Below are 27,409 nucleotides of genomic sequence, written 5' to 3' on the forward strand. Positions count from 1 at the left end.
ACTAGTTGATAGATCCTGTCTCCAGCCCATTAGAATAAGTCCCAAATGCAGTAAGAGTTCAAAAGGGGGATTTTTAAATATAGCAATTTCTGGAACTGTACCCAGTTGACTCTGTTTTGCCTGTCTTCATCAACTGTCCCTGGAGAGCTGCAGTTGACAACCACATGCTTTTCTTAATCAATTGCTGCTTCTTTTTACCAAGGAAGAAACACCCTTAAGCTGCCATCACTTAAGAAAACGGTGCCTTCCCTGCAAGCAGCCACATACGTACAGGCTGCCTAAGGGCTACAGGTCCTGTACCATGCCTGTGAAACCTGGGGGCCTTGCCTCCACCATGGGGTGAAAAAAGATGCTGGAACTTTCCAAACTCGGGTGTAATTGGGTCATAACTTGCCCGCCACACTGCTCAGTAGTTGGCAGAGTCCCCAAACCACTTGCCTCACATAGCAACTTAGCACTTAAGTAATCAAAGGGGTTCATTGGCCTTCCAATATCACCAAGCTCTTGTTATTCTAGACATGACTTGAATAAGTCTTTGAAAACATTCGGGACTCCCATTGTTCGATTGTATAATACTCAAAGCAGCAAGTGCTTCTCTGCTTCCAGTTTGCCCTTCTGTGTTCCAAGGGTCTCCAAGACTCCAAAACTAACTGCTATGATTCATGCAAGTGTATTTCTGCTTTTAGCCAGCACTCCTGTGTCCCCTGATGCTACCAGCCCTTTTCTTACAGGCGTCTTCAAACTACGGCCCGCGGGCCACATGCGGCCTGCAGAGGAGTCTGATCCGGCCCGCCAGGTTTTTTGGGCAGTGAGCGCAGCCGAGGTGTTACAGTAGGAATTAGTAGTTCATATAGTCCGGCCCTCCAGCTCTCTGAGGGACCAGGATCTGGCCCCCACTTTAAAAAGTTTGAGGACGCCTGCCTTAAAGGATTGATAGGTGTCATAGGCTTTCTAATTTTGTAAAGACCCTGCTCCCCACATAGTAGACAGACCCCTGTCCTGAGAACGCCTTTGACTCTGAGGCCAAGGTTCAGAGATGAGCCTGACCAAGGTGGGTGACAAGGAGAAGCTGCAGGATCCATTTCCTAGGAAGGTTCTGTCTCTGTTTTAGCCCTTTTTAATATTGTGATTGCTGCAGGTTTGTGTTCTATAGCAAACACAAGCGCATTGATTGCTTTCTCAAGGTCAATCCTGTCACCAAACCCCTTCATCTACTTGGATTGTGGTCGGTGTCACATTTCTTGACAGATGACTTGATGGCTCTGGTGAAGCATCAAGTTCCTTCAGCTCTTAGCCTGATGCCTTCCGGTGGAACTCCTCAAGAAACCCTCCCCTTCACCAGGTCTTTCTTGTCCATAGCTCTTTCTCCGGTATCTGCAGGGCCTGGCACACAGGAAATGCTTCTGGAATGCACAGGACTCTCCAGAACCAAGGCTGTCCTCATAGCCAGTGGGTGGAGAAATCCCGAGCTCCGCCACAAGGGCCAATGACCCTGGTGGTTTTGAGTTGAGTTCTAGCGGTTCCTGTCTGCACTCTTCACTAATGGCTAATTTGTTCAACTTCTCATTTATAAATACAAGGGATGACACTTCCTACGTCAGCCCATGCTTATAAAGCAGCCTATATGTGCCACACGTGATCATTTCGGCTTTTAGGTTGAGAACTCAAAGGAGTTCTCAGGGCTAGAATACCACCCCCAAGGACAAGTCAGTGTCAGAAGAAGCAGATATGTGTATTCTTATTTTTTTTTTAATTGATCTTAGAGAAAAAGAAAGGTAGAAGGAAGGAGCGGGAGAAAGGGAGAAAGAGAAAAATCAATCTACTGACTCCCATTGTTGCACCTGATGAAGGGTTGAGGCCACAACCTGGGCATGCGCCCTGTCTAGGAATCGAACTGGCGACCTTTTGGTGCACGGAATGAGGCTCAGCCAACTGAGCCACACTGTCCAGGACTGCACTCTTACTTTTCATATACTAAAAAGAATATTGGTACCTTCCTGTATTTGGTCAAGTATATTCTACTCAGATGGCTGAGTGTACTGGAAACAATTTATAGTCTTGCAGCAGCCCCTGGCATAGAGATATGCTTGCCCAAAGCCTAGCCTGAGCCTTCCTGTGGCATTGAGTTGCTATATTTCTATTCAGTCCAAAACTCAGGATCGGTTAAACATCAGTGTATGTTGTTTATATGAGTTTGTCACAAAAGGAACATTTTTTGAATTAAATGTTGATAACCCTGCTCCTTCTTCAATCTTTTGATCAGCCTTCTCATTCACGCACCCTGGCATAGTGACACAGGCATTACGTAAACAAGGCACCTCAGAGAGCTGCTTATAAAAATCCAGGAGAAATGATAAATGTGTGATGCTGCCTGATATCCTGAAATATGAGCTTCAGGTTTGTATTCTCTTTGTGAAATCGGATATTGGTTTTGGTGGTTTATTGACCTGGCAGGGAGAGATCTGACGAAACACCGAAGAACTTTCCACCTTAAAAAAAAAAAAAAAAGAAAGAATAAAAAAGAACAAGCCTTCCTGTCTACCTAGAGAAATCAGGACTTTGAATCATGGAGCTAGAGAGCCAAAGGGATAAGCCAGTCAGGTCCTTGCCGAACCAAATCAGATATGGCCCTTGTAGGTAAAAATACACACTACTTTCCCAAAGGAGAAGGGAGTTGGAGTAATGTCTTGCTGTAGAGTCACTCTTAGGCAGATCCCCCAGGCTGAGGAGGCAAGGCTGTGAAATGTGACAGTCGTGATTAGAAAGAAGCCGATGTTGTCACTGCCCCCCAGTAAGGTTGGCAGCCTCAGAATGCGTTTGTATTTAGTTAATCACTCTCTTTCCCTTCTGTCAAGGTCTTTGTCAGCACTATGATGCATTGCTTGGGAGCACCAGCAGTGTGAATTCTCCAGAATGCTATTATTAAAGACAAGTTTAAGTTTAGGACAGTGAGCCAGGCGACGCCCCTGGCATGGCAGGAATGGTGGGACGGGGGTGTCTCATGCAACATTCTCTGGGAGGGAGGTCATGAAGTCGCTCCCCTGTCTGCTCGACACTTTCCAATAAACTTTCAAACCAAAGATCCATCCAATATAAAAGTCCCTGTCCTTTTAAGAAAACTTTTTCATAGTCATAAAAATAGAATCATTGTTAGATGGCCACCCTTATGAACCGGGTGAGCCACGCTCCCTGGAAAATGACAGGTTCCAGGCTTTAAAACATTTTGTGATAAAGTATACATCACATAAAATTTACCATTTTAAACATTTTTATGTGTACCATTCAGCAGCATGAAGTGCATTCATGTTGTGCAACCATCACGTCCAGAACGTTTGTATCCTCCCAAAGGGAAAATCAATGCCCATTAAACACAAACTCTCCAGGTCCTCCCCACCCCCCACAGTCACCACTCTCCTTTCTGTCTCTATGAATTTGACTATTCTAGGGGCCTCATATAAGGGGAGGTTCCCAGGCTTTTTATAATATTTTGGCAAATGTTTGATCTGACTTCCATCTCATACAGTGTTTACAGGAAGAAAGGCAGATGGTCAGGTTTCCTTTGGTTGTTGCATTGTGCAGGTGTATGGCAGATGGCTGTTTTCCTGTCCTGCATGGAACTGTAGCATAATGGGGCCATGAATGAAACAGATCTTCAGGTCCCAGCCGACAACCTGTTCCCAAACCAAGGACCAATCACTTCAGCGGTCCGTGTGCAGTTTTATATTTTATGGGGCATTTTAATTTGTAAGCTTTTTCTCACTTGATTCTCACCATGTGAAATATTTTGATAGTCCCATTTTAATAATAAGAAACTGTGGCTCAAATAAGTAAATTGTGTAATACAAAGCAAATCAAAGATAGAATAAGGACTTCAGCTCTAGGTTTTTCATGTTAAAACCCCATGGCTTTCCACTAGAGCACACTGTGGGCAATTATCACCTCTCTGGAGATCTAGGTAATCTCCAGTCCTCTGGAAGGGAGGGCTTCTCCAAATATATCCCTAATTACCAGTGCTCCACCATGCTGGCTTGGAAACACATGGAAATCCTGGGCCTGGCTCTGTCACCTGACCAGCCGGCCTCAGAAGTTTTGGTGTGGCATAATGGCCTGGCTCTCAATCCCTGTTGGACTACATTAGGGTCTAGACCAGTGTTGTCCAATAGAAATAAGTAAGTTACAAATGTGAGCCGCCTAGATTATTTTATTAATTTATTTTTATTGATTTCAGAGAGGAAGGGAGAGGGAAAGAGAGAAACATCAATGATGAGAGAGAATTGATCGGCTGCCTCTTGCACGCCCTCTACTGGGGGTCAAGCCTCCAACTGGGGCATGTGACCTGACCTGGAATTGGACTCTGACCTCCTGGTTCATAGGTCAACGCTCAACCTCTAAGCCACACCAGCCAGGCCATCTACATAATTTTAAAATTTCTAGTAACTACATTTATAAATGATAAAAGGAAATAAGTAAAGTTAACTTTAAGAATATACTTTAGTCAATGCAATATAGTTTGCAGAAAAATACTACAGTTTCAATATATAAATAATATAAAATTATTAATGAGTTATTTTACTTTTGGAGGGGGTGTTACCAGATCATCAGAATCCAGTGTGCATTTTATACTTACAGCAAACTGAAATCAGATGCTAGGTTTTCATTAGATACCAGATCTTAATTCAAATTTCATAAAATTTGCAGTTGAAAAAGTAGAGTTACAAACACGAACAACATTTTTCATCATATCTCTCTTCCCGTGTTTAATTACAATTTGGGCACCAATTGGCAATGCACCCAAATCCTGTGGGATGTTCTGTCTCTCAGATGCTCTCTCTCTTCAGTATGCTCCTTGCCCTTCATGAGGCAACTGCTTCACTGCGCTCTGAGGGCCCCATATTGAGAGTGGAGAAGGCTAGAAGGAAGAATTTCAACAAACGCATTAACAGTGGTGTGAATAATGTGGGAAACTCCCAAGAATACCAAATTGTATTGCCCTCTACTCTTTACTTCTCGCACACAGCCAGAGTAAGACAGGCAGGAACCACGCCCATTTCCCAGGTAGAAAAATACATGATACCACGTTAAGTCAGAGGATAGGTGTTTCTCTGTGGTCATTGGGTTATGTGACATCCATTTGATGGTGTACCTGCTTTTAGGTCCCAAGTCATATCAACAGGAGATAACTCCATCCAGAGTCAATGACGTTTATTGCAGAGCAGAGGTTTGGAAATAGAGTTGGGACTAATGGAGGAGAGAAAGAATAAGAAGGGAAGAGACGGGATTGGGAGGAAGATAGATGGATGGCTACCCCTTGGTTCTTTAGGGTGGGATGTATGGGAGGCTAGCTTGCAGAGATCTCTGAAGCTCAGCAGCTGTGGGGAGCAGTTAAGTGCAAATCAGCCTTAGGAGTTCTGTTGAGCCTAAAACTTTGGGTCCGGTAATTCTTTTGGCAAGGGTGATGTTCACGGTGTGACTGGTGCTCCGTTAATAATCCTTTACCATTCTCAGGAGCTCATCTCGAGGTCTCCTTTTCTAACATCAGAGTTGGAGGCTGAACTGTATTAGGATGATTGTGCAAAGTGCAAATTGATGAAACCTCTCGGCTTTTCCAGGTACATTACACAACGCTTCCTTCTCTCAAATGTTGTGGCGCTGTGTGCAAGTGGGAAAGATCTGAGTCCCCGTGATGCTTTTTGACTCCAGAGATAATTACTTGGGGTAGCTATCCTGACGATGGCTCACATGGGGGCCCTGCCTTGCAGTGCAGAGCTGTCTCTAACCATCCTGTCATGATGATTATCCAACCTCTGGAATTATAACAATAGATTTTACCAAGTTAGAGCATAATTGCTCCACTAGTTCCTATGTGAGCACAGTTTAAACAGCTCTGATCTTTCAAATGATGTCGGGCTTTTATTATTCATCTTCTGTAACAGTGGCTCTGAACAGCCCTCCTCCCTGCCCCCTTTAATCACAGTGAGGCTTTGATTTGTTGAAGCAATTCACCTGTTAGAGACAAAAGGGTTGAAGTTGGGTGGAGAGGAAAGAGTGCAGACCTGTGATGTTAAATCCCAGCTCTCCCACCTACAAGACTCGCGGCCTGGAGAGGGTTTCTAACCTCTCTGAGATAGCTTCCTCATCTGAAAATACCCCTCTGCATGAGTCACTGTATTAGAAATGAACATGAAGCACCTAACTTATAGAAAATCAATTAAACTGTATTCTGTCACTCCATCGTCATCACCACCACCATCATCACTACCATCAATTATCTGGCTTCAAAGACTGTGGAGTTTGGGGTCTTTGGGTTTGGCTGTGTTCATTTGACATGTGAATTTGTTTGGAGTTGATCATCAGGGATGCGGTATTTTCACTAAATTAAGGATGGAGCTTTGCAAGAAATGCCTGGGCACCGTTTTGTGCTGAGCAAGTCCTAATGAGTTGCCTTCGCCTCTCGGTGACCTTAGCATTTAGTGTGCATTTGAGTGTGATTCCCAACTTCCTTGTCCCCTCTAGTCTAAATGTAAAAGAGCTGGAATAGCCTGGGACTTAGCATCTTTAGAAATATGTTTGGTGATTTTGAGGCAAGTGGTTTATGGACTGTTTTATATTTCCCTCTTCCCCTAATTGAGAAATGCATGTATCTATGGTTTATAAACAGCAGCAAAACCTTTGCTTCTGGATGGCCCAGCTCCAATGGCCACACCAACTAAGCAGGCCTGATTTGCTTGGGAAGGAGAGAAGTGACCGCTGCTGAGCCCTTGACCATCTCAGTGTCCGGGCTTGAGTGTCTCTACCCCCATCTCCTCAATGTCACCTATATCTTTGCATCTAGCACCAGTCAGTCACCCGCCATCTGACTCTATCTTAGTGAGCTAAGGCTGATGTCTGCTGGGCACTAGCTCATCCAGGAGTCCCTGGAATGATCAATGAGCCAGGCAGAGGGACAGCCAGGCAGCAGGGCCCTCCTCTGAGCGCCATGAATCAGCTGCCGCTGCCCAGGCCCAGTCCCTTCTCCTTGGAGCAGGAGGCATTGAGCTAAGCACAGTCAGGCTGACTCGTATCCGGCTAATGGCTTTTCTGTGTCATGCATTGTCCTTGATCCTGTATATTTTTCATATGTGAGTGGGTTGGAGCTCCTGAAGACCATTCAGTGGTAAACATGTCCCTTCTGCCAAATCTCCCACTAAAGTCCTCGACAGAATTTTGGTTTAGGGGGTAACTACTTCAGAAGCAGTTACTCCCTTAAAAAAAAATTGAGGCGAAAAATCACATAACATAAAGTTAATCATTTTAAAGTCAATTTAGTGGCATTTAATCTATAACAATGTGCAGTCACCACCTCCATCCGGATCCAAAATACTTTCATCATCCTAAAAGGAACCTCATCCCATACCCACTGTATTAGTTTGCGTGGGCTGCTGTAACAAAGCACCACAACTGGGTGGCTTCAACCAGAATCTTATCATCTCACAGTTGTGGATGCCGGCAGTCCAAGATCAAGGTGTCAGCTGGTAAGGTGGGTTCCTAGCAGACGGCCGTCTTCTCCCTGCAGTGATTCGCCTCATCTTTCTATGTGTGTCTGTGTTCAACTTACCCTTTTGTATAAGGACATGAGTCCCATTGGATTAGTGCCTACTCTGAAGTCCTCATTCCTTTTTTAGCTGAATAATATTCCACTGTAGTTTAATACTTCTTTTTGGAACACCAAGTACATAGCAATGAAATCTTAGCTCCAGTGAAATCTTAGCTCCCTGAGCAGTGAATTATTCTGTTTTAGGCTTGTGTGCCCCTCTGCATAAGGTAGACTGTTGATCTCGTGGATATAGCACACAGATCTTATTCTGGAAGCTTTTTCTTACTGTCTTCCTCCTCGAAAGAGTGTTAAGTCTTTGTGAGCATAAGTAAGAGTAAGGACTTATTAAGGGGAAGCCAAGTCATGTTTCTGATCCCAGAAATTGTTTTAAAAATAGATTTTACCTTTGATTTTTTTTTCTCTCTCCTCTTCCTGCTTTTATCCTCACAACTCTCTCTCATCCCAAGCACCCAAAAAGTATTTTAAAAGAAGAGGGTAAAGGGGGGAGGGAGGTAAATAGTGACGAGAGGAGACTTGACCTGGGGTAGTGAACACACAATACACTATACAAATGATGTATTATAGAATTGTACACTTGATGCTGAACCGATTTTGGCTCAGTGGATAGAGCGTCGGCCTTCGGACTGAAAGGTCCCAGGTTCGATTCCGGTCAAGGGCATGTACCTTGGTTGCGGGCACATCCCCAGTAGGGGTTGTGCAGGAGGCAGCTGATCAGTTTCTAACTCTCTATCCCTCTCCCTTTTTCTCTGTAAAAAAAAATCAATAAAATATATATTTTTAAGAAAAGAATTGTACACTTGAAACCCCATGTAATTTTATTAACCAATGTCCACTGCAACAAATTCACTAAAAAAAATTTTTTTTTTAATGACAATGATTTCTACACTTTAACAAAGAATTTCTACTGAAAAAAAAATACAACACAAAGGCAATACCCGCCCCAAACAATACATGTTGACTAGACATAGAATAGCAATTTAATTATAGCCAAAACAGAAGTCACCTTTGTCTATCAATGCAGACATTATAAAGCAAAACATTTGTCCACCATATAACTAGCAGTGTCACAGTATCTTCCATTGTTTGTTTTATGACTTTAAAAAATATTCTTTTTAAAGGGCATTTTAAATGCCGACCATCCTAGGAAGGGGCGTGGCACAGACAGGGAGCACTACCCTTTGAGAAGACCCAGCTGCCTTCTGCTCTCATTGTCATGGTTACTGGGCCTGGTCCCTCGGGCTGGCATCAGACCAGGGCCTTTCAGATTCTCTTCACACTCCCCTCCCTGCACCGGCCTCAGAGTGAGAGCGGGGTCTCTCAGCTTTGGAACCGATTGCACTGCTGACATTTCACCTGCCTCCATAATTTAAAATCTCTTTCTCTCATGCATGTAGCCAGGAGACCTGCATCCTTGCTGGCCTGGGATCAACCCAGAACTGTCACTAGCTTGCTGCAGACACAGGACCCCTCCCCCCATCCCATCCCATCCAACAACTGTGTGCTGTTTCACCCCAAAGGACCACAGCAGGTGGCATTGTCCTGTCTCCTGACTCTTAATTCCCTCCTTCCTTTCTATCTCTTTTTCTCTATTTTTAAAAATATATCGTCATTGATTTCAGAGAGGAAGGGAAAGGGAGAGAGAAACATCAATGACAAGAGAGAATCATAGATCAGCTGCCTATTGCATGTCCCCCACTGGGGATCAAGCCTGCAACCCAACCATGTGCCCTGACTGGGAAATCGAACCGTGACCTCCTGGTTCATAGGTCGATGCTTAACCCCTGAACCACGCCGGCCAGGTTCTATCTTTTTTCTTCTTCATCAAATTAGTTTTGCCACCCTGGAAGTTCACTGGGTAAAGAAATGCCTGCCGGCCACCGGATTTTCAGAGAGCCAGGAAAGTGAGGGAACAGCTTGAAAAAAAGGACAGAAGAGAAATTGTCCATATTCTGTGTTATTCCATATTATCATCTTCATGTAAGCACAGGTGGCTTCTGGGGCCCCAGGCTGGAAGGCTCCACACTGTTAATGGAATTGGATGTAAGTAGTTAAAAGATGTAATTTTCCTCATTGGGGAGCAGCCTTTAGAACACAGGTTTCCCTCTGGGGGGCCTGGGCATCTGGAGTTTTGAAGAGCTTCCAGGTGCTTCTAATGTCCAGCCACCTTTGAGAACTGCTGGTCCCGGGGCAGAGCCCTCCAGGAGAGTTTGAACCCTTTAGAGGAGGTGATGGAGGAGACAGGTGATATCTAATCCTCTTGTGCCCAGCAATGCAGTTAATTAAGCAAAAAGAAAGGACAGACGGAACACACTCTGGCCTGTATTTTGCTGATAAAAATAGGACTTTAGCTCCACTTAACCCTGCAGGGCCCGATGGGAAGGGAGATTCCCACGCCCTCGTCTCCCTGCTGCTACCCGTGCCTTGGTGGGCTGCCAACCCCAAGGTGATTGCCAACGTGATGCAAACTGTTCACAGGAACATGTCGTTTCTGCCTTCTGCTCACCACTTGCTCTCCTCGCTCCCCAGGAGAAGGAACACCAGGCCATGTGGCTGCTCTCTTTCTTGAGCAGAAAGTGCTGTTAGCTGTTTGATGGCGGAGCGGGAGTGTTTTCGAAGGGCGCATGGGGCTGACCTCCGTCTCTGTGTTTTGCAGTACAAAATTGGACAGCTGTACATGATCAGCAAGCACAGCCATGAGCAGAGTGACCGAGGGGAAGGGGTAGAAGTCGTCCAGAATGAGCCCTTTGAAGATCCTCACCATGGCAACGGACAGTTCACAGAGAAGCGTGTGTATCTCAACAGGTGAGTGGTGGCCGCTGGTGTCCTGCCTCTGGGCCCTCACCACCCAGGAGCCCCTCTCACTTGACCCCACAGCACCTGAGGTCAAGGTGGGATTGGGATAAAAAGGCAGCTTCAAAGTTGTTAGGTCAGCCTTCTGCATCCACCAGGGTAGTTGCTTCCAATAACAGAATCCTCTGTGTTCTGCAAAATAGTTCTCAACCGCATTTCATCAAGAGGAGCTTTCCTTTTACCTTTCCCATGCGTTAAGGGGCAGGTTAGGTTGAAATCTGATCTTAAGGATTAAAGGACTGTCTTCTCCTTTGGTTCAGAGTTAGCAGTAGGAGTAGTTGGCTTTGCCTGCAAGGTGGTGTAGAGAAGTGTTGAAGGTAGCCTAAGTAAGTGTCGACTCTAGTGAACCAGTGTGTACCAGTCTGGGCCTTGCTGCCATTTCCATGAGTACTCTTTATCCCATGAATACTCTCTGTCCCCACATGTGATTATTCAGAAAACATTTCTGACACAATAGTTGGATGTTGCCCTCGGTTTATTCCCTGACCCTTTGTCCGTGCTTTGACCATCGTTCAAGCCGAATTTGGACCCCACATGGCCTCCACGATCCAACAGGCTGAAGTCGACGAAGAAGGAGAGTTTGGGTCCTGTCACTAGGTGTGTGAAAATCTCTCCGTGAAGCCTTGGGCTGCTTAAAACAAGTGTTCTTTTTTTTTGTTTTGTTTTTGTTGTTAATTCTCACCCAAGGATATTTTTTAAAAATATTTTTTATTGCTTTCAGAGAGGAAAGGAAAGGGACAGAGATAGAAACATCAATGATGAGAGAGAATCATGCTTGGCTTCCCCCTGCACACCCTCTATTGCAACCCAGGCCAGGAATTGAAGCACAACCTCCTGTGTTATCGACCACTGGTATTTTTCCATTGATTTTTAAAGAGTAGAAGGAAAGGGGAGAGACAGAGAGAAACATTGATGTGAGAGTGAGATCCATTCATCGCCTCCCACATGAGGATTGAGCCTGCAACCAAGGCACATGCCCTTGACTGGAATCAAACCTGGGACCCTTCAGTCCACAGGCCAGTGTTCTATTCACCGAGCCAAACTGGCTAGAGTTAAAACCAACGTGTTTTAATCTGCTTGGAGATGCAATCCCAGGGATTTCCAAGTCATGGTGAAATGCAAATTAGACTGGTCCCATTCATCTTGGAGCTGTGAATTCCCAGGGTTTGGAACCAGTTCAGCCTCCAGCTAGCTGTTGATTGCAGGAGTAGCTGAGTCCTGAGTTTCCCCTGCGATGGCTTCCTTACAGAGAAAGGTTTCTAAACATGCTGCTTTGGCTTGTTAGTGCAGACGATATAATTCAAATGTGGAGCCCAGATTATCTCTGCAGAGCAAAGAGAAGTGAGGGAGATGTAAGAAAACAGGTACAGTTATTGCCTGGGGGATGTTCTGTATTGACCACATTCAAGAAGAAATTTTAGAAAGCTTGATGACTTTTACTGAAACAGAACAAGAAGTGTCCAGCTGTCTCTGTCATGGCTGTTTTCTCTATAAAAAATATGGTATTTATTTTAAAGGAGAAAAATAAACAGCAGTAAGAGGGAAATTTGTTATAAATAGAATATCTGGATTTCCAGGAATAGGTACCACGAAGATTAATGTGGACCTTCCTTCCCACCTCATATGACAAACACAGGATGAAATATAACAATATAAAGTGGAGTTCCAAACAAAGAAAGGGAAATCCTCAGGTACGAGAAATAAAGAGGAAACTCAAACCCGAACGGAAAGCAGATGAGCTAATGCTAAGGAAGCCGTAGGCGGCCAGAACTAAGTGAGGCCTGACATCTGAGAGATGCCACACCCATAGGGGACAGATGTGTGGCCTTGGCTCATGCACATGGGGAGGTGGAACTGAGACTTGTGCATAAAAATAATTTTTGAGCCTGGTTGATGTGACTCAGTGATTGAGCAGTGACCTATGAACTAGGAGATCACATTTCCATTCCCAGTTAGGGCACCTGCTGGGGTTTCAGGCTTGATCCCCAGTGTGGGGTATGCAGGAGCAGTCAATCAATGAGTCTCCCTTCATTGATGTTTCTATCTCTCTCTCCCTCTCCTTTTCTCTCTGAAATCAATTTTAAAAAAAATTGTTTTTGACAATAAAAAATAGAAAGATTACAGAGACTCATACTAAAAAAACTACTAAAGGATGTACTTTAAGTAAAAGGAAATTGAATCCAAGAAGGAAGGGGGGAGGGTCTAGAAGCAATAATAAACAAGAAGTTAATAAACATCTGGGAAACTTTTAATGAGCATAGAATGTTTAAAAAATATTAATGAGTAATTGTGGGTATGTTCATGGAATTTAAATAATAGACAGTAATAGCTGAAGATGAGAGCATAGTAATTATAGTAGAAACACTCTTAAGTTGGAAATATTATTTAGGAAGAAGGAGGGAATTGTTGATTTGTTTAAACTTTTTAAAGGCAACTGTGCATATTGGAAATGTAAAGGTAACCTCTGAAGAAGCTTTTCATTCTGTTGTTTATATCCTCTTGGTGTGTCTCAGTCTGTTAAACTGATATTATGCTAAAATCCCCCATTATAACTATAGGCTACTTTTGATTTTGTCAGTATTGCCATATATTTGTTGCTCTAGGTTGAAGTTTAGAATTTAACTCACATACCTTTACTGTGACCACTGATGTATTTTTACTTATCTTATCATCAAAATTTGTTTTCTACTTATGCTTTTTACAGGATTCTCTTTGTTCTTCCTCTGCTTCTCTTGAATTGATCAAGTTTTCTTTTGGAAGTTATATATAGTAATTCCAAGTATATACCTGCTTCTTCTTGAACATTGACTTACCAGACACTGAATAATTGCACAAATTAATAAGCGTAATGCAAATAAACCTATTTTTCTAGTTCTCCAAAAGTGAAATATTTCCTGTTGCGCACACCAAACAACTCAGTCCAAGACTAATGACATGGCAATTGGCTGCTAAAATATCCGCTGCTGGTATTAGTGGAGAGAAATCGTGCAACCTGCGCATAAGATGCATCAGGGAAATGAATGAAACATGATAATAGTAATCAGTCATTAGTGAACGGTGTAGTTCATTATTTATTAATAATTATGTAAAACAGGATATTGTAAAAATTAAGTTATGAAATTTTCATTAAAATGTTTTTTACATACTGTTATGTTGACTGGGCCAAAAAAATATTCACTGCGGACCATGAGTTTGACATGCTTGCTCTAAATGATCAGCAACACTTGTTATTGTCTGTCTTTTTGGTTATAGCTATCCTAGTGGGTGTGAAGTTGTATTTTGAGGTTTTAATGGGCATTTTATGTCCTTAATGCTTTTCATGTGCTCATCAGCCATTTATATGTCTTCTTTGGAAAAATGCTTATTGAAGTCCTTTGTCTTTTTCAATTTGGTAAAATGTCTTTTATAGGGGTCCTTTATCCCTTTATTACTTGCTTTCATCTCCCAGGGTTGCTCTAGCCTCTGGCCCTTCCTACAACATCTAATACAGTGTTGTGTGCGCAGTACATTTTGGCGGTTGCCTAATGCATTACATTAGTGCCGATACATTAGTGCATTTGGTGGTTGTCCTTAGATCCAGTTTAGTTAACCAAATAACTGTCTTAAAAAATCCTGGCATCCAGGGAAAGGAGGCAAGATACTCATCAAACTCTGGAATAGTGATTCTAAATCAGACCTGTAGCCTAGAATCACGTGAGGTGATTTTTTTATCCCTTTTTCTTTTCTTTTCATATTTAGCACCTCGCCAATCCCTTCCCATTGAGGAGTGGAAATTGGTGGGGGTAGGGGTGTCTTGGAGGAAAGATGAAGCCTATTTTAGGCTTGTTTTTCAGTCATGAAGTGACATGTTCTTCCCTACCACGGCTGCTGGATTAATTAGGCTGTGCTGGCAGCTGCCAGTCAGGGAGGGTTGCCAGCTTCCAACAGCGAGTCCGCCGAATGCCTCAATCAGTTTGCAGAGAGAATGTTTCTCTTGCTATGTGGCTCCTACCTTCCAGGGCATCCTCTTCTGGGTTCGAGCAGCTCTGGGTAGGAGAAGATACAGCTTCCGTAAGCCATGAATCCTGTTTAATAGGACAAGCAAAGCCACCAGCTGGTGGCCCTACCTACCAGCTCATCGGTAGAGCTTTGTGGCCATGGCTTGGATCTGTCTTTCACATTTCCTCTTCCTGCTCTCCCAGCTCTTCCCCAGAGTAAGAGACCAGTGTCCCGAGCTCATGCCATTTTGGGGGGGCCCACCACCTCTACAACAAGTTGTAGAAAAGTGTCAGTGCCAGAGATTCTGACCTCACGGCTTCTATCCATACTATTTTAAAATATATTTTATTGATATTTTTTTACAGAGCAAGGGAGAGACATAGAGAGCTAGAAACGTCTGTGAGAGAGAAACATCGACCAGCTGCCTCCTGCACACCCCCTACCGGGGATGCGCCCGCAACCTAGGTACATGCCCTTGACCGGAATCGAACCTGGGACCCCTCAGTCCGCTCTACCACTGAGCCAAACCGGTTTCGGCTATCCATACTATTTTTAAAGCCCCTCCGTGGTCATTCTTTGGCTTTTAGATATCCAGGTGCAATCTTCATTCATTCAGAAAATATTTATTGAGCATCTGCTGTGTGCCACATGCCAAGGTCCCATTCTAGGTCAGGACCGGCAGCTCTGAGCAGAACAAAGACCTCTGCCCTGGTGGGGCTAGCATTTAATCACAATATCTATAATCATTGCATACCTTGGAATACTTAATCTTCTATATAAATATATATTTAATATACTATTAGATAAATTATTCAATTAAGAATTTTTAAAATATATGTACTGGGACAATGAGAGCATGAAAGGGACTTCTTCCAGGCATACTTTTTAGTGCTGACTATTTTGTTCTGTCCCCACTTCAATTCTTAAGAACATGCCAGGCATTCGCAAAATGACAGCCCTCAGCTACTCCCATGGGAAATCACAGAAACAATGTTTAGGCTAATAATTAGGATCTTAGTGTCCAGTCCAGTGGTCTCCCATCTTCTTTCCTTTTTAAAAAAAAAAATGTTTATATTGATTTTGATAGAGAGAGAGGAAGGAAGAAGGAGAAAGAGATAGAAACATTGATGATAGGGGATCAACCCCACAACCTGCACATGTGCCCTGATCAGGAATCAAACCAGCGACTTATTGGTGCATGGGATGATGCTCAACCCAATGAGTCACGCCGGCCTGGCCATCTTCGTTCCTTGATGACTGATGTTGACACGTGGATTGTTCCTCTGGGTTCCCACAGCATGCTGGCCACATGTCCCTCACACTGTCCCAGCAAAGCCCTCTCAAGAATCTGTGCCAGATAGGCCTCTTCCGAGAATCCCCACATAAAGTGTCTCTTTTAGTTGGGAGAGCAGTGGTGGTATCCAGGAACTTCCCGTGAGGGAAGCCAGCAGCCCCGCCTCTTGCAGGGATGGCTCCAGCCTGGAAACTGTTCCTCTCTCTGCTGCCGTAGGAAGAATTACATTAAGAGCAGAACTAAAAGACCAGCCAGAAAAACCATTAGGAAGAGTACAGCCGCTGCAGAAGAAATATAGAGACCTCAGAAGTTACTGTATGTGGAATTGGATAGGAATAATTGATTATTATCCAAAAATTGCCAAATAGACCAGTGGGAAATGAGGACATGAAGGCAACTAGGTCCTTTTATTTTTTTTTTTTAAATGTGTTCTTATTGATTTCAGAGAAAGAAAGGGAGAGGAAGAGAGATAACATCAATGATCAGAGAAAATCATCAACCAGCTGCCTCCTACACGCCCCTACTGGGGATTGAATCCAGGCACTGGGAATCGAACCATGACCTCCTGGTTACTGGGTCGACACTCAACCGTTGAGACATACCGGCCAGGGCTGCAGCTAAGTCCTTTTAAAGTCGTTTAAGTGAGCTGCAGTCAGCACCAGTGGTTCTTCAGGTGCGCTCTGCCGGGGAACCTCCTGAGCAAAGCACTGTTTTGTGAACTCAGGAAGCCTGTCTTTCTGCTGGTAATGTTGACGTCCAAAATTTCCAGTTAAGACCATTGTAAATCTTGTCCTTGTTGATAAAATTAGATTAGATTCCATTTAGATCACATTTGACCTAATGATATTTAGAACCTCCCGGGGCCTAGTAATATTCTCCAGTGCACATTAATTGTGAAGTAAGATTATATGTCACGAAGAAACTTGGTGATAGTCTTTATTATAAAGTACCAGAAGCTGCTAATGGAGGGGGATGTTTATGTTTCAGTTCCATAAAATCTTTTTTTTTTTTTAATATATTTTATTGATTTTCACAGAGAGGTGGGGAGAGGGATAGAGAGTTAGAAACATTGATGAGAGAGAGAAACATCGATCAGCTTTCTCCTGCACACGCCCTACTGGGGATGTGCCCAAAACCAAGGTACATGCCCTTGACCGGAATCGAACCTGGGACCCCCTCAGTCCACACGCCGATTCTCTATCACTGAGCCAAACCAGTCAGGGCTAGTTCCATAAATTCTTTTCGAAGGAGGTAAACAATCTACCTGAGTGTTCGGATTATGCCTGCCTATGGGCCTTCTTCTCGGGTCAGTTGTGATCCAGGGAAACCTGGAGAATGTATGAAGGCTGCAGTGACTGTATTCACTCAGATCCTGGCTGGGTTTCTCAGTCTTGGCACTGTTCATATTGGAGCCAGAGAGTTCTTTGCTGTGGGCACATCCTGGGTCTCTATAAGGCAGCAGCATCCCTCCACCCACCCCTCTCAGTCATGATCACCAAAAATGTTTCCAGACTTTGTCCCTCCAGAGTGGGGGGCTGCAAAATCCCAACTCCCACCTGCCCTTGAGAATGACTGCTTTAGGATGACCTACCAGCCATCCCGGTTTGCCCTGGACTGAGGAATTTAGCCTGTGGGACTTCCAGCACTAAAACCAGGGCAGTCCATGCAAACTGGGAAGAGTTGGCCACCCAGCTGTGTCACTGATATGTTCTACATCATACTAAAGTTTCAAAGGAAGAAACCAAACGTCTTGAAAAGTCCGTCTTCCACAAAGGCCTTCGGGAAACCTGGTATCATTTCACAGCAGCACACTTTGCATTATGGTAAAGGCTTTAGGGACAAGCGCCCATCTCTCCCCTCAGTGTCTCTAAACCTGGGTCATGGCGAGAGGTGCCACAGGGAGCTTCGGTCCTGGCCAGCGGATCAGGAGGACATGCTTGGAACCATGCCGCCATTCTGGGAAGAGAGGATCTTGTTTGACACTTAGTAGTGCGCTTGAATGACAGACGTCTCCTTAGAACTGTAGGCGGTGTGACAGGATACATCGTGAAAGTGACAGCAACAGTGGGGACTAATTTAATTCCGTTTTTGCTTGCAGCCCTGATAAGTCATTACTGCAGGGGAAACTAAATTTTACTTTCTCAGACCAGGATGATTTGAATAATGATGTGCTCTAGGGAAATCAGGGTCTGAGAGAAAGTCTGCTCATGGGCTTAAAAATATTTAAACTGAAGTATCAGAGAACTCGATGCAGAGCCTCCTGCGCCTGGCCCGGTAAATGGCTCACCCCAGAAGGGCCTCCCTCCCACACTCATTAGAACAGTCGCATCAAATCATATGAACCATCTTGGCTGAAGGATTGTGTTTTTTAGGGTGTCTCATTGGAAAAGGCAATTGACTAGAGGGCTGTGTATCCTGCAAGAGCTCATGAATGAATCAGCTAAAATAGGATCCTAGACTCTGGAGTCCCGACCATTTACAAATGGGAACAGTTTCCATGTGAATGGAAAATCGCCAGTGTCTTTCATGTTCCTTCCAGAAAATGACTGCTGCTCGGGAATGTGCTTCTGCTGGGAGGCTTATTAAATGACACAGGGAACGAATTGGGTCTCAGAGGGGCATGCCTGAGGAGCATAATGGATCTGGGGAGGGGTGCGGTGTAGATGGAACACCAGCCCCAGTGCTGGGAGGGAGTCAGAGGTGCTTTGTCTACCTTAAACAATGCCTTGCCTACTTTGACACCCTGCAATCCTCTTGCCTGTGAGTAGAACCCACCCTTTCTACACTACTCATTGCCATATCACTCTGGAATTGGGGGCCAACAGGAGGAAACCCAGGGGAAGTTTTCCTTATGACCCACGCGGGACATCAGCCCTCGTTGTGCTCCCACTTCAAGGACTGAAAGAATAAACCACAGGCAGAAGCTATAAAAACGCCTGTCAGGAAGCAGCCTTCCTTTTGAGCAGTGTGAGTGTAAGGTAAATGAGCAGTTACCGCTGAGATGATTTTATAGGAGTGAGGAGTTCTGCTTTAGAGCAGCAAGAAGGATGGTTATGTGAGTTCTGAAGCGGCTCCGGCTCCCTCCCCACGGCCCACCTGAAGCAGTGGGCTTTGTTGCACTCATCTGGCTCAGGGGAGCTTTCATCTCCCCTTTGTTTTAACCCCGAGAAATGGCCCAGAGCCTTGGGTTAGATCCAACCGGCCAACCATTGAAAATACATATTTGTCTTTTAAAGAGCAGGTCCTGGATACTGTCAGAGAGAGGAGAAACAATTTGAGAAGACATACAAGGTACACAGTATTTTACTGGCCCTGGTTGTCATTAAATTCCACGTCCAGGAGGGATCAGGGATTTGGAAGCGTGATTCCCTCCCCTCGTTTCCTAACTATATCAGCTTGGAATTTAAATCTGCCTCGTGGTGTTCTTTATTGCCGACATGCAGCCCTGAGGAGCTGTGCGTCTGCACCATCTTACTGGTCTGATGTACTGCTAGACACCTGCGTCCCAGACACCTCGCTGCAGGCACCAGAATAGGAAAGACAGAAAACCCCAGGGAGTACTGCTGAGGGGAAATAAAATTGTGCTGGCATATTTAAGGAATATATAATACTGTATATTTAAATATAATATTTAAGGAATTCTCTAGGCCTGTCCTTTGCTGTGGAATTTGCCTCTGAAGGGAAACAAAACTTAATTAGCCCTTGGTTTACAAAAGGTGTTGGGAGCTGTGCATTTGGGTTTTCTTTGTTTAAAGAATCTTTTTTCTGTACATGCTTGCCTGGGTCCCTGCTCCAGAGGCACTGCTCTGTCGTATTTGTTTTGTAAGGCTGCAGCAGCAAATTGCCAAAACTGGGTGGCCAGAAACAATACAAATGTATCCTCTCCCTGTTCTAGAAGCCAGAAGTCTAAAACCCAGGCATCCGCAGGGCTAGTTCCTTCTGATGGCTCTGAGGGAAAATCGGTTCCCTGCCTCTCTTCTGACCCCCATGGGGTATGTGCGGCAGTCCTTGGCTTGCAGCTGCATCCCTCCATTCAGTCTCCACCTCCGTCTTCACAGGGCCTTCTCAAACCTAGGGAGACTTTGCCTTGCAAAAACTCTTATTTTCAAATAAGGTTAAATTCACAGGTTAGGATGTGGATATGACTCTGAGGGGAGACATAGTCAGCCCTATAGTCATGAAGGGGTTATGTTATGTTTCTCTTCACATTCTCTGAAGTTCTACTCTCTGTTGCTTTAGTCCACTTTCAAAAGACATGGCTCATTTGGATTGTTAAGCCAACTTCTGGCTCTAACATTTGTACCCCTATTCCCCCATATTCTCGTTTAAATATACCTTCATACTACTTCTCCCACCCTATCACTCCTAGAAGACAAAAACCAAACATAGCTCCTCCCAGCTACTGAATTCTCATGTCCTTGTAAGTCAGATCTAAGAGGACAGGCTTCCAGTCCTATGAGGTCCCCACACCGGGCTGTAACCTTCTGCCTTCACACATTCGGTTACCACCGAAAACCATAAACTGCCAGGACCAGAGGGATGGGGAGGGTGGCTGCGGAGGAAAGGCTGCCTCAGGACTCCTCTGCTCATCCAGAAAGACAGGGTAGCATACATAGCAAAGCACCGGACAGACTCTGATGGTCTTTTTTTGCTTTCTTTCTTTCCTCTTAGCAAACTGCCTAGTTGGGCCAGAGCTGTTGTTCCCAAAATATTTTATGTTACAGAGAAGGCTTGGAACTATTATCCCTACACAATTACAGGTAAGTCCTTTGTGCAGCCAGTATGTTACATGTAGCACTAAACATAACATGGTCAGATTTCACTGATTTCAGGTGTGTTATCCCAGCAGAGACTTGTGGGAGACTCTTACTGTCTTTTAAAGTCTTCACTTTTCCCAGTGGGGGTGTTAAGCTAAGCAGTGGGGGTGTTAAGCTAAGCCATTTCACTTTCCTTCTTAAAGTGATTTCTCAAGTAATTTCAGGGTGTGGTTTGTTTTGACTTGTTTGCTTTACAGTACCCCAGCTCCACCCCCCAAAGAACACCTTGGCTATTACTTATGTAAAAGAGACTGTCGGGTCTCTCTGTCCTAAACTACAGCATAGGACATATCTTTGCTGATACTGAACTAGAAACTGTGGCCAGAAAATTTAGAAGGTTTAGTTCCTGCCCTCAAACACATGAAAATTCCAGATCCCATTTGAATATCATCATAACATATTGGTTCTTAAAGCTGCCTTTCCACTTAAAAGATTTCCTGTGTGGTTAATAAATTGCTCTACTGGAATTATTAGTCTTTAATTTTGCTTTTATAATGCCAACTCTTTGGTTTTTAATTAGCCACAAACACGTAGGCTAATTGAATTGTCTTACGGTCCTTATCAGACCAACACCCAAGTGCCATATGAAAGAATTTTAAGACCAAACATGGAAGCATTTAATATTTCTAAAAGTTTAATTTTTGGAAGGCTTCTTTACCACATTTTTAATAATTATAATGCACTAGTATATATGTTAGTTCTGTGGTTTTCTATTGCATGTAAGTGTGGTCTAAATCACCATTTTTTTTCTCTCCCCCCCCCCCCCCGCCCCCTGCTTCCAAATGAACATCTGGAACCAGAATACACAGTAAGTTTTATTTAATCATTTTGAAATATTCAGCATATAATCAGTAGATTAATTGGAACTGCCCTTGTATTTCTCATCTTACCAATTTAATAAAAATATAGAGGAATAATTCAGCAGAAATATTTAAATGTTGGCCATTACATAGTTATATGTAATGCAAGAACCCTACTGTTCTCATTTGTTCCAGAATATGAATGTTAATTTAAAATGCCTTGAGAGTTACTTTGCATAATTAACTTTGCTTGCATTTTTAAATAGCTTGGCTGTTCTACTTGTGATAGCTCACTATAACAGAAGAACAGTTTCTAGAAACATGGTATTAAAGAGATGATGTTTGTTATTAATGGAAGGTAGGGTTTATACCTAAAAGCGGTGGCCTTATCCCTTACAGGAGAACCTTGAAACCAGAAAGATGTACATTCAAACTATTTTACTCAGGGCTCTGGATTGGTCAGTCTCCAGCAGCTTGATAAAAACCATTTAATTTCTTATTCTAAAAACCTCTAGAGCCGTTATTTCCTTTAAAAAATAAAAAAAGGACCCTATAACACATTGTGTTGTAGTATTTTCTTTGTATCATTTCCCCTGTGGCCAACAGATCAGACTGTCATAACAAGAAAATGGTTAACTGAACTGTGATGGAGTTGAGTTATTGTTTTTTTTGTGGGGGTTTTTGTAATCCTACCCCGAAGATATTTTTTCCATTGATTTTTTTTTTTTTTGAGAGAGTGTAAGAGAGGGAGGGGAGCCAAAACCGGTTTGGCTCAGCGGTAGAGCATCGGTCTGGGGACTGAAAGGTCCCAGGTTCGATTCTGGTCAAGGGCATGTACATTGGTTGCGGGCACATCCCCGTTTGGGGGGGGGGGGGGGGGGTGTGCAGGAGGCAACTGGTTGATGTTTCTCTCTCATCGACATTTCTAGCTCTCTATCCTTCTCCCTTCCTCTCTGTAAGAAAAATCAATAAAATATATTTTTTTTTAAAAAGGAAGAAAGAAAGAAAGAAAGAAAGAAAGAAAGAAAGAAAGAAAGAAAGAAAGACAGACAGGGAGGGGAGAGAGAGAGAGAGAGAGAGAGAGAGAAAGAGAGAGAGAGAGAGATGTGAGAAAGACATATTGATTAGTTGTCTCACACACATACCCTGACCAAGCCTGGGATTGAACCTGCAACCCAGGTATGGGCCCTTGAGTAGGGGGGAGGGTCTTAGTCTGCTTGAGATGCATAACAAAATACCACAAACTGGGTGGCTTAAACAACAGACATGTGTTTCTCACATTCTGGAGGCTAGAAGTTTAAAATCAAGGTATTGGCTACTTTGATTCCTGGTGAGGGCCCTCTTCCTGATTTGCCAAAAGCCACCTTCTTGCTGTGAGAGAGAGAGAAAGCAAGCATCCTGTTCTATTGCTATAAGGGCACTTATCCCATCATGAGGGCCCCACTCTCCTGACCTCATCTAAACCTCACCTCCCATAAGCCCCATTTCCAAATATCATCACATTGAGGGCTGGGCTTCCACATGAATTTGAGAGTAGACCCACAATTCTTATATACCATGCTCATTCCAGGCCCAGTAGCTTACGTGATGTCACTGGATCCTGGCCCCCTGGACACATGGAGGCCAGAACAGGGCAGCTCTGAATGTCAGGTCAAGGTCCACATCTCATTCTCCACAGGGAAACAGCCTATCCACTTTTGTTTTCTATTCCAAATATAGGACAGCTTTCTTTCTCATTCCAGTGGCTGGGGGAGTCTGGGCTTCTCTCTCTCTGGCTGCAGGTGCAGTGACTCCCGCTCAGCTGTGTCCACAGGGTCTGCCCCCCAGGATTTACAGCAGATGCTTTCTATTGTCTTCATCTTTTTTCCTGTTTTAAATGTTTTTTCACTGGGCTCTTTATCCCCTGAACCTTTAATCCTAAATAGCTCTTCTTGATGTCATTTCAAGCTTTATATTTCCTGTCTGTGCCCCAAAGCACAACTTCCCTGATGTCAGACTCCCAATTTGGGTCACCAAGCCCTACCCCTCCCTCAGGGAAGCCAGAGTGGTGTCTTTTTTCATAGGATTAGTCCAGAGCAATGTTGTCTATGCCTAGGCTCCCCTCGGTCTTGTATCTGACCCTCCAGCCTACTACTGAGACCTCATGCTGCCCTCATTTGTGACAAAACCCAGCCGCGAGAACTTTCTGTTTAGGGTCATCATCTAGGGTTTCCACATGATCACAGTTATAAAGACGTTGAAGCTTTTTCATCATGGTGAGTGACTGCATGTGCCTAGGGTTATGTGGAAATGTGATTTGCCCAGGAAATGGAAAAATATATCTTTAGCTTGGTTGTAGGGGGGGGGAAAAAAATCTTAATTATATAATAAACAAAGAACTACACAACGACAATTCTCCAGAGGACAGGCCATCTAAGAGTCCTTCCGACCTGCTGGTCCTTCTGAAGTTTGAAAAGTCACAAAGGAAGGTGCCCGAGGAGCCTGGCTGCCTTCCAGAGCAGCTGACTTTGTTTTTCTCGGGCTAAAAAAAGGCAGCGCTGGAGCGTGAGCGTGGCTCAGCAGCATCGATTCAGCCTCGGTAACAATGGAGGGGGCAGAAACGGGTTTTCTTCTCATTTGTAAGAATTTGACAACATAAGCTATAGTAAGTCTATAGGAGTGACCTAAAATATAATATATATATTGCTGTTATGACCATCCTATTCCACCAAAATATCTTTTCTTTAAAAAATATATATATATTTTATTGATTTTGTACAGAGAGGAAGGGAGAGAGATACAGAGTTAGAAACATCGATGAGAGAGAGTCATCGATCAGCTGCCTCTTGCGCACCCCCTACTGGGGATGTGCCCACAATCAAGGTACATGCCCTTGACCGGAATCGAACCCGGGACCCTTCAGTCCCCAAGCCGACGCTCTATCCATTGAGCCAAACCGGTATTGACCAAAACATTTTTTTTTTTTTAAAGCAATTCAGTTGCCTTTCTCTTGCCACTTTATTTTCTTTTTTAAAATTTTTTATTGATTGATTTTTAGAGAGAGGGGAGGGGTAGAGAAACATCGATTTGTTCCACTTATCTATACACCTATGAATTGATTCTTGTATGTGCCCTGAGAGGGATTGAACCTGCAATCTTGGTATATGGGAATGGCATTCAAACTACCTGAGCTACTTGACCAGGGCCCACCAAAACTTCTTTTAATAAGAATTTGCAGGAGAGGTGATGACACATGGGAAGCCCTTTCTGTTAGAATAGCTGGCCATGCTGAAACCGGTTTGGCTCAGTGGATAGAGCGTCAGCCTGCGGACTGAAAGGTCCCGGGTTCGATTCCAGTCAAAGGCATGTACCTTGGTTGTGGACACATCCCCAGTGGGAGGTGTGCAGGAGGCAGCTGATCGATGTTTCTCTCTCATCGATGTTTCTAACTCTGTATCTCTCTCCCTTCCTCTCTGTATAAAATCAATAAAATATGTTAAAAAAAAAAAAAAAAAAAAAAGAATAGCTGGCCATTACTCAGGGAGCAAAGGTAGATGTGGATTGTCCAGTGTTACCCAGCATTTAAATTATTTAGTTAAAAGAGGTAGAAAAAGTGAGTTGTAATAGACCAGGAAGAAGGAAATGGCTGTTTTTAAAAAATTAATCTTTATTGTTGAAAGTAGTACAAGTGACCCATTTTTCCCCACATTGACCCCTTCTAAGAAAATGACTCTTGAATGAGAACCTCAAACAGTATTGAGCTATGATGAAAGATGGGGCCATTCAGGGTCGGTTTTATTGAGCCTGGAAGAGTCAGGGCTGCTCACAGCTGGGGATGGGCCATCAGTCACCCTAGATGAACTCAGGTTATTTCCCCAGGAATAGCAATCGATTGAGGATTTATTCTGAAAGCAGCTAGCTGTCCTGGACAGGAATTCCACTTGCAATCTTGGCTTCATCAGCTTCCCTGATAATTGAAAGAGTTGATGGGTACTGATGACCATTTCTCTTCAGCCCTCTCTTCTGCTGAAACCCCGCCAAGGGTTATTACCTAACTAGGAAATTACAAAACTAGGAAATAGGTACAAGTCCAGGGAAGATACATTATTACACCATAACTCTAAGTGTAATCTTGTCTGGAAGGACAATGACTCTGTCAACTAAGAGAATGAAGGTCCTGAGTGTTTCTTCTTTGGGATCATGAAACCAGGAGTTGTGATGGTGGTTAGGAGAAGTAGGAAGTAACTTTTTTTCTCATTGATTCTAGAGGGAGAAGAAGGGAGAGAGAGAGAGAGAAACATCAGTGTGTGAGAGAGATATCAATTGGTATGTGCCCTGACCAGGCTTTGAAACTGTGACCCTTCAGTGCATGAGCAACACTCTAACCAACTGAGCCACACTTGCCAGGGCAAGGAGGAAATTCAGTTACATCACAATTACTAAATATCCAGGGCAGTACATAATTTTGTGGGGTAAAGGAAAAGTATTCCTTCTTAGAAATGGGAACATATGAGTTGGGACCTGTTAGGGACCAGGCCAAAGAAAGTCCTCCAGTTAGTTGGAGGCATTGATGAGCAAGATAGAAGTTAGGTCAGAAGAGAACCTTCCTAGGGAAGATAGTTGAAGTCAGTGGAGCCATGGATCATGGCATGAAGCTGGTGTCCTAAATGAAGCCAGAATGATCAAGTTCAAAAGTCTTCAGAGTTCAAGAGAATTTAGATGGAAACATTCTAATACCATTTATAACAATCATAAAGATGGTGTACAGCCCATTAAGTAAGGGAAACACACTGGGTTATAAAGTTTAAACAGTTTTTGGCATTGCAGGACTTCTCAGACCCTTTACTATCCTAACATACATTGTGAATCTCCAAAAGGAAGCTGTATCATGAAACATTTACTGTACTTATTTGTCCCTGCGACCTTGGATTTCTCAAAGCCAGTCTTCTAAAACTTCGGGGAGCTCCAGAAGCTTCTCTGAGGGTCAGAGCCATGATTTGCTCAGTAACCAGGCCAGTGGGTCAATTATAGTTTGGTTAATGTTACTTTTCTCTTACACTTCAGGTGGCTAATATATCACCTGAGGATTATTGTTACTCAAATGCCAGTTTTTTGAAGAACTCCCAACAAATGAAAAGAATTTTAAAGAATTAGAACTATTAAAAAAAAAAAAAAGAATTAGAACCATACTACTGTAGTAAGTTCCTTTTTAAGCCATCTGATTCTGTTAGACCACAAAGCAAAGACAGCAACATATTAGGATGAAATTGAGCTTATGCATTCTGTCTTATTTAAAAAAATGAACTGCTTGTATGGTTGAACCATTTGCAACCCAGCTTATTCACAGATGTGCCTTAGTCCTGTGCGGGACTGGCACTTGTCTCCATACCTCAGCATCCCAGTAAATAAGTTGGTGAAGCAGGAGCCTTGGAACATCAGTCAGTGTTGTCTGTCTGATTTGTCCCATGTCCATTTGCTCTAGCTGTTCCCAGGCTCTTTGTATTTCAAATAAAATTAATTCAGCCTGGGGGTGGGGGTCAAGGAGAAAACAGAATGGGCTTTCTATCCTAACATAGCATTTTTAAATTGTTTGTATTTTTAAATATCACTCTGAATGACTACAAAGGGCAATCATCAGAGAAAAAAATATTTGTTTAAAGGAATTTTCCATAGAGGATTTTACTAGGGAATTCTCTTTTTCTTGTTTTCTATTTTCCACCTAAAAATTGGATTTCTCTTCTACAGTTTGTTAATGTTTATGGAGTTTTGTTCAAGTTAGTGAGGTCAGAATAATACAATTGGAAAAATTTTGTGGGACAGGTTGCTATAAAAATAAAATAAAATAAAATAAAATGCACATAACTATACTTATGGTAATATATTAAATTTTAGTGATTAAATAAAGTCATTGCAAAGTTGCCCTATCTCTGTTGACCTTTCTAATCACTAAGATAATATATATTTAAGTGAGGAATTTGCCCAGCTGGTTAAAAGGGAGATTTCTTATAGTTTATAACGGAAACTGGAGGTTTCCAAATGGCCATATGCCATCGTATATTTGGGAAGTCACCTCAACTTGTTCCCATTTCTACTATTT

The 27,409-nt window shown here is 43.4% G+C and overlaps 1 protein-coding gene across 2 annotated transcripts in view; it reads left to right on the forward strand.

Annotated features, from left to right (window-relative positions):
- Window positions 1–27,409, forward strand: part of PITPNC1 (phosphatidylinositol transfer protein cytoplasmic 1) — a 210,186-nt gene that overhangs the window by 93,244 nt on the left and 89,533 nt on the right. For both annotated transcript variants that reach the window (XM_036451383.2, XM_036451381.2), the window contains exons 2-4: window positions 10,248–10,396; window positions 20,388–20,476; window positions 21,334–21,341. In XM_036451383.2, the coding sequence (XP_036307276.1) occupies window positions 10,248–10,396; window positions 20,388–20,476; window positions 21,334–21,341 (246 nt within the window). The remainder of the gene's footprint in view (window positions 1–10,247; window positions 10,397–20,387; window positions 20,477–21,333; window positions 21,342–27,409) is intronic.

The sequence above is a fragment of the Pipistrellus kuhlii genome, unplaced genomic scaffold (assembly GCF_014108245.1).
Source record: "Pipistrellus kuhlii isolate mPipKuh1 unplaced genomic scaffold, mPipKuh1.p scaffold_m20_p_22, whole genome shotgun sequence".
In the NCBI taxonomy this organism is placed as follows: Eukaryota; Metazoa; Chordata; class Mammalia; order Chiroptera; family Vespertilionidae; genus Pipistrellus; species Pipistrellus kuhlii.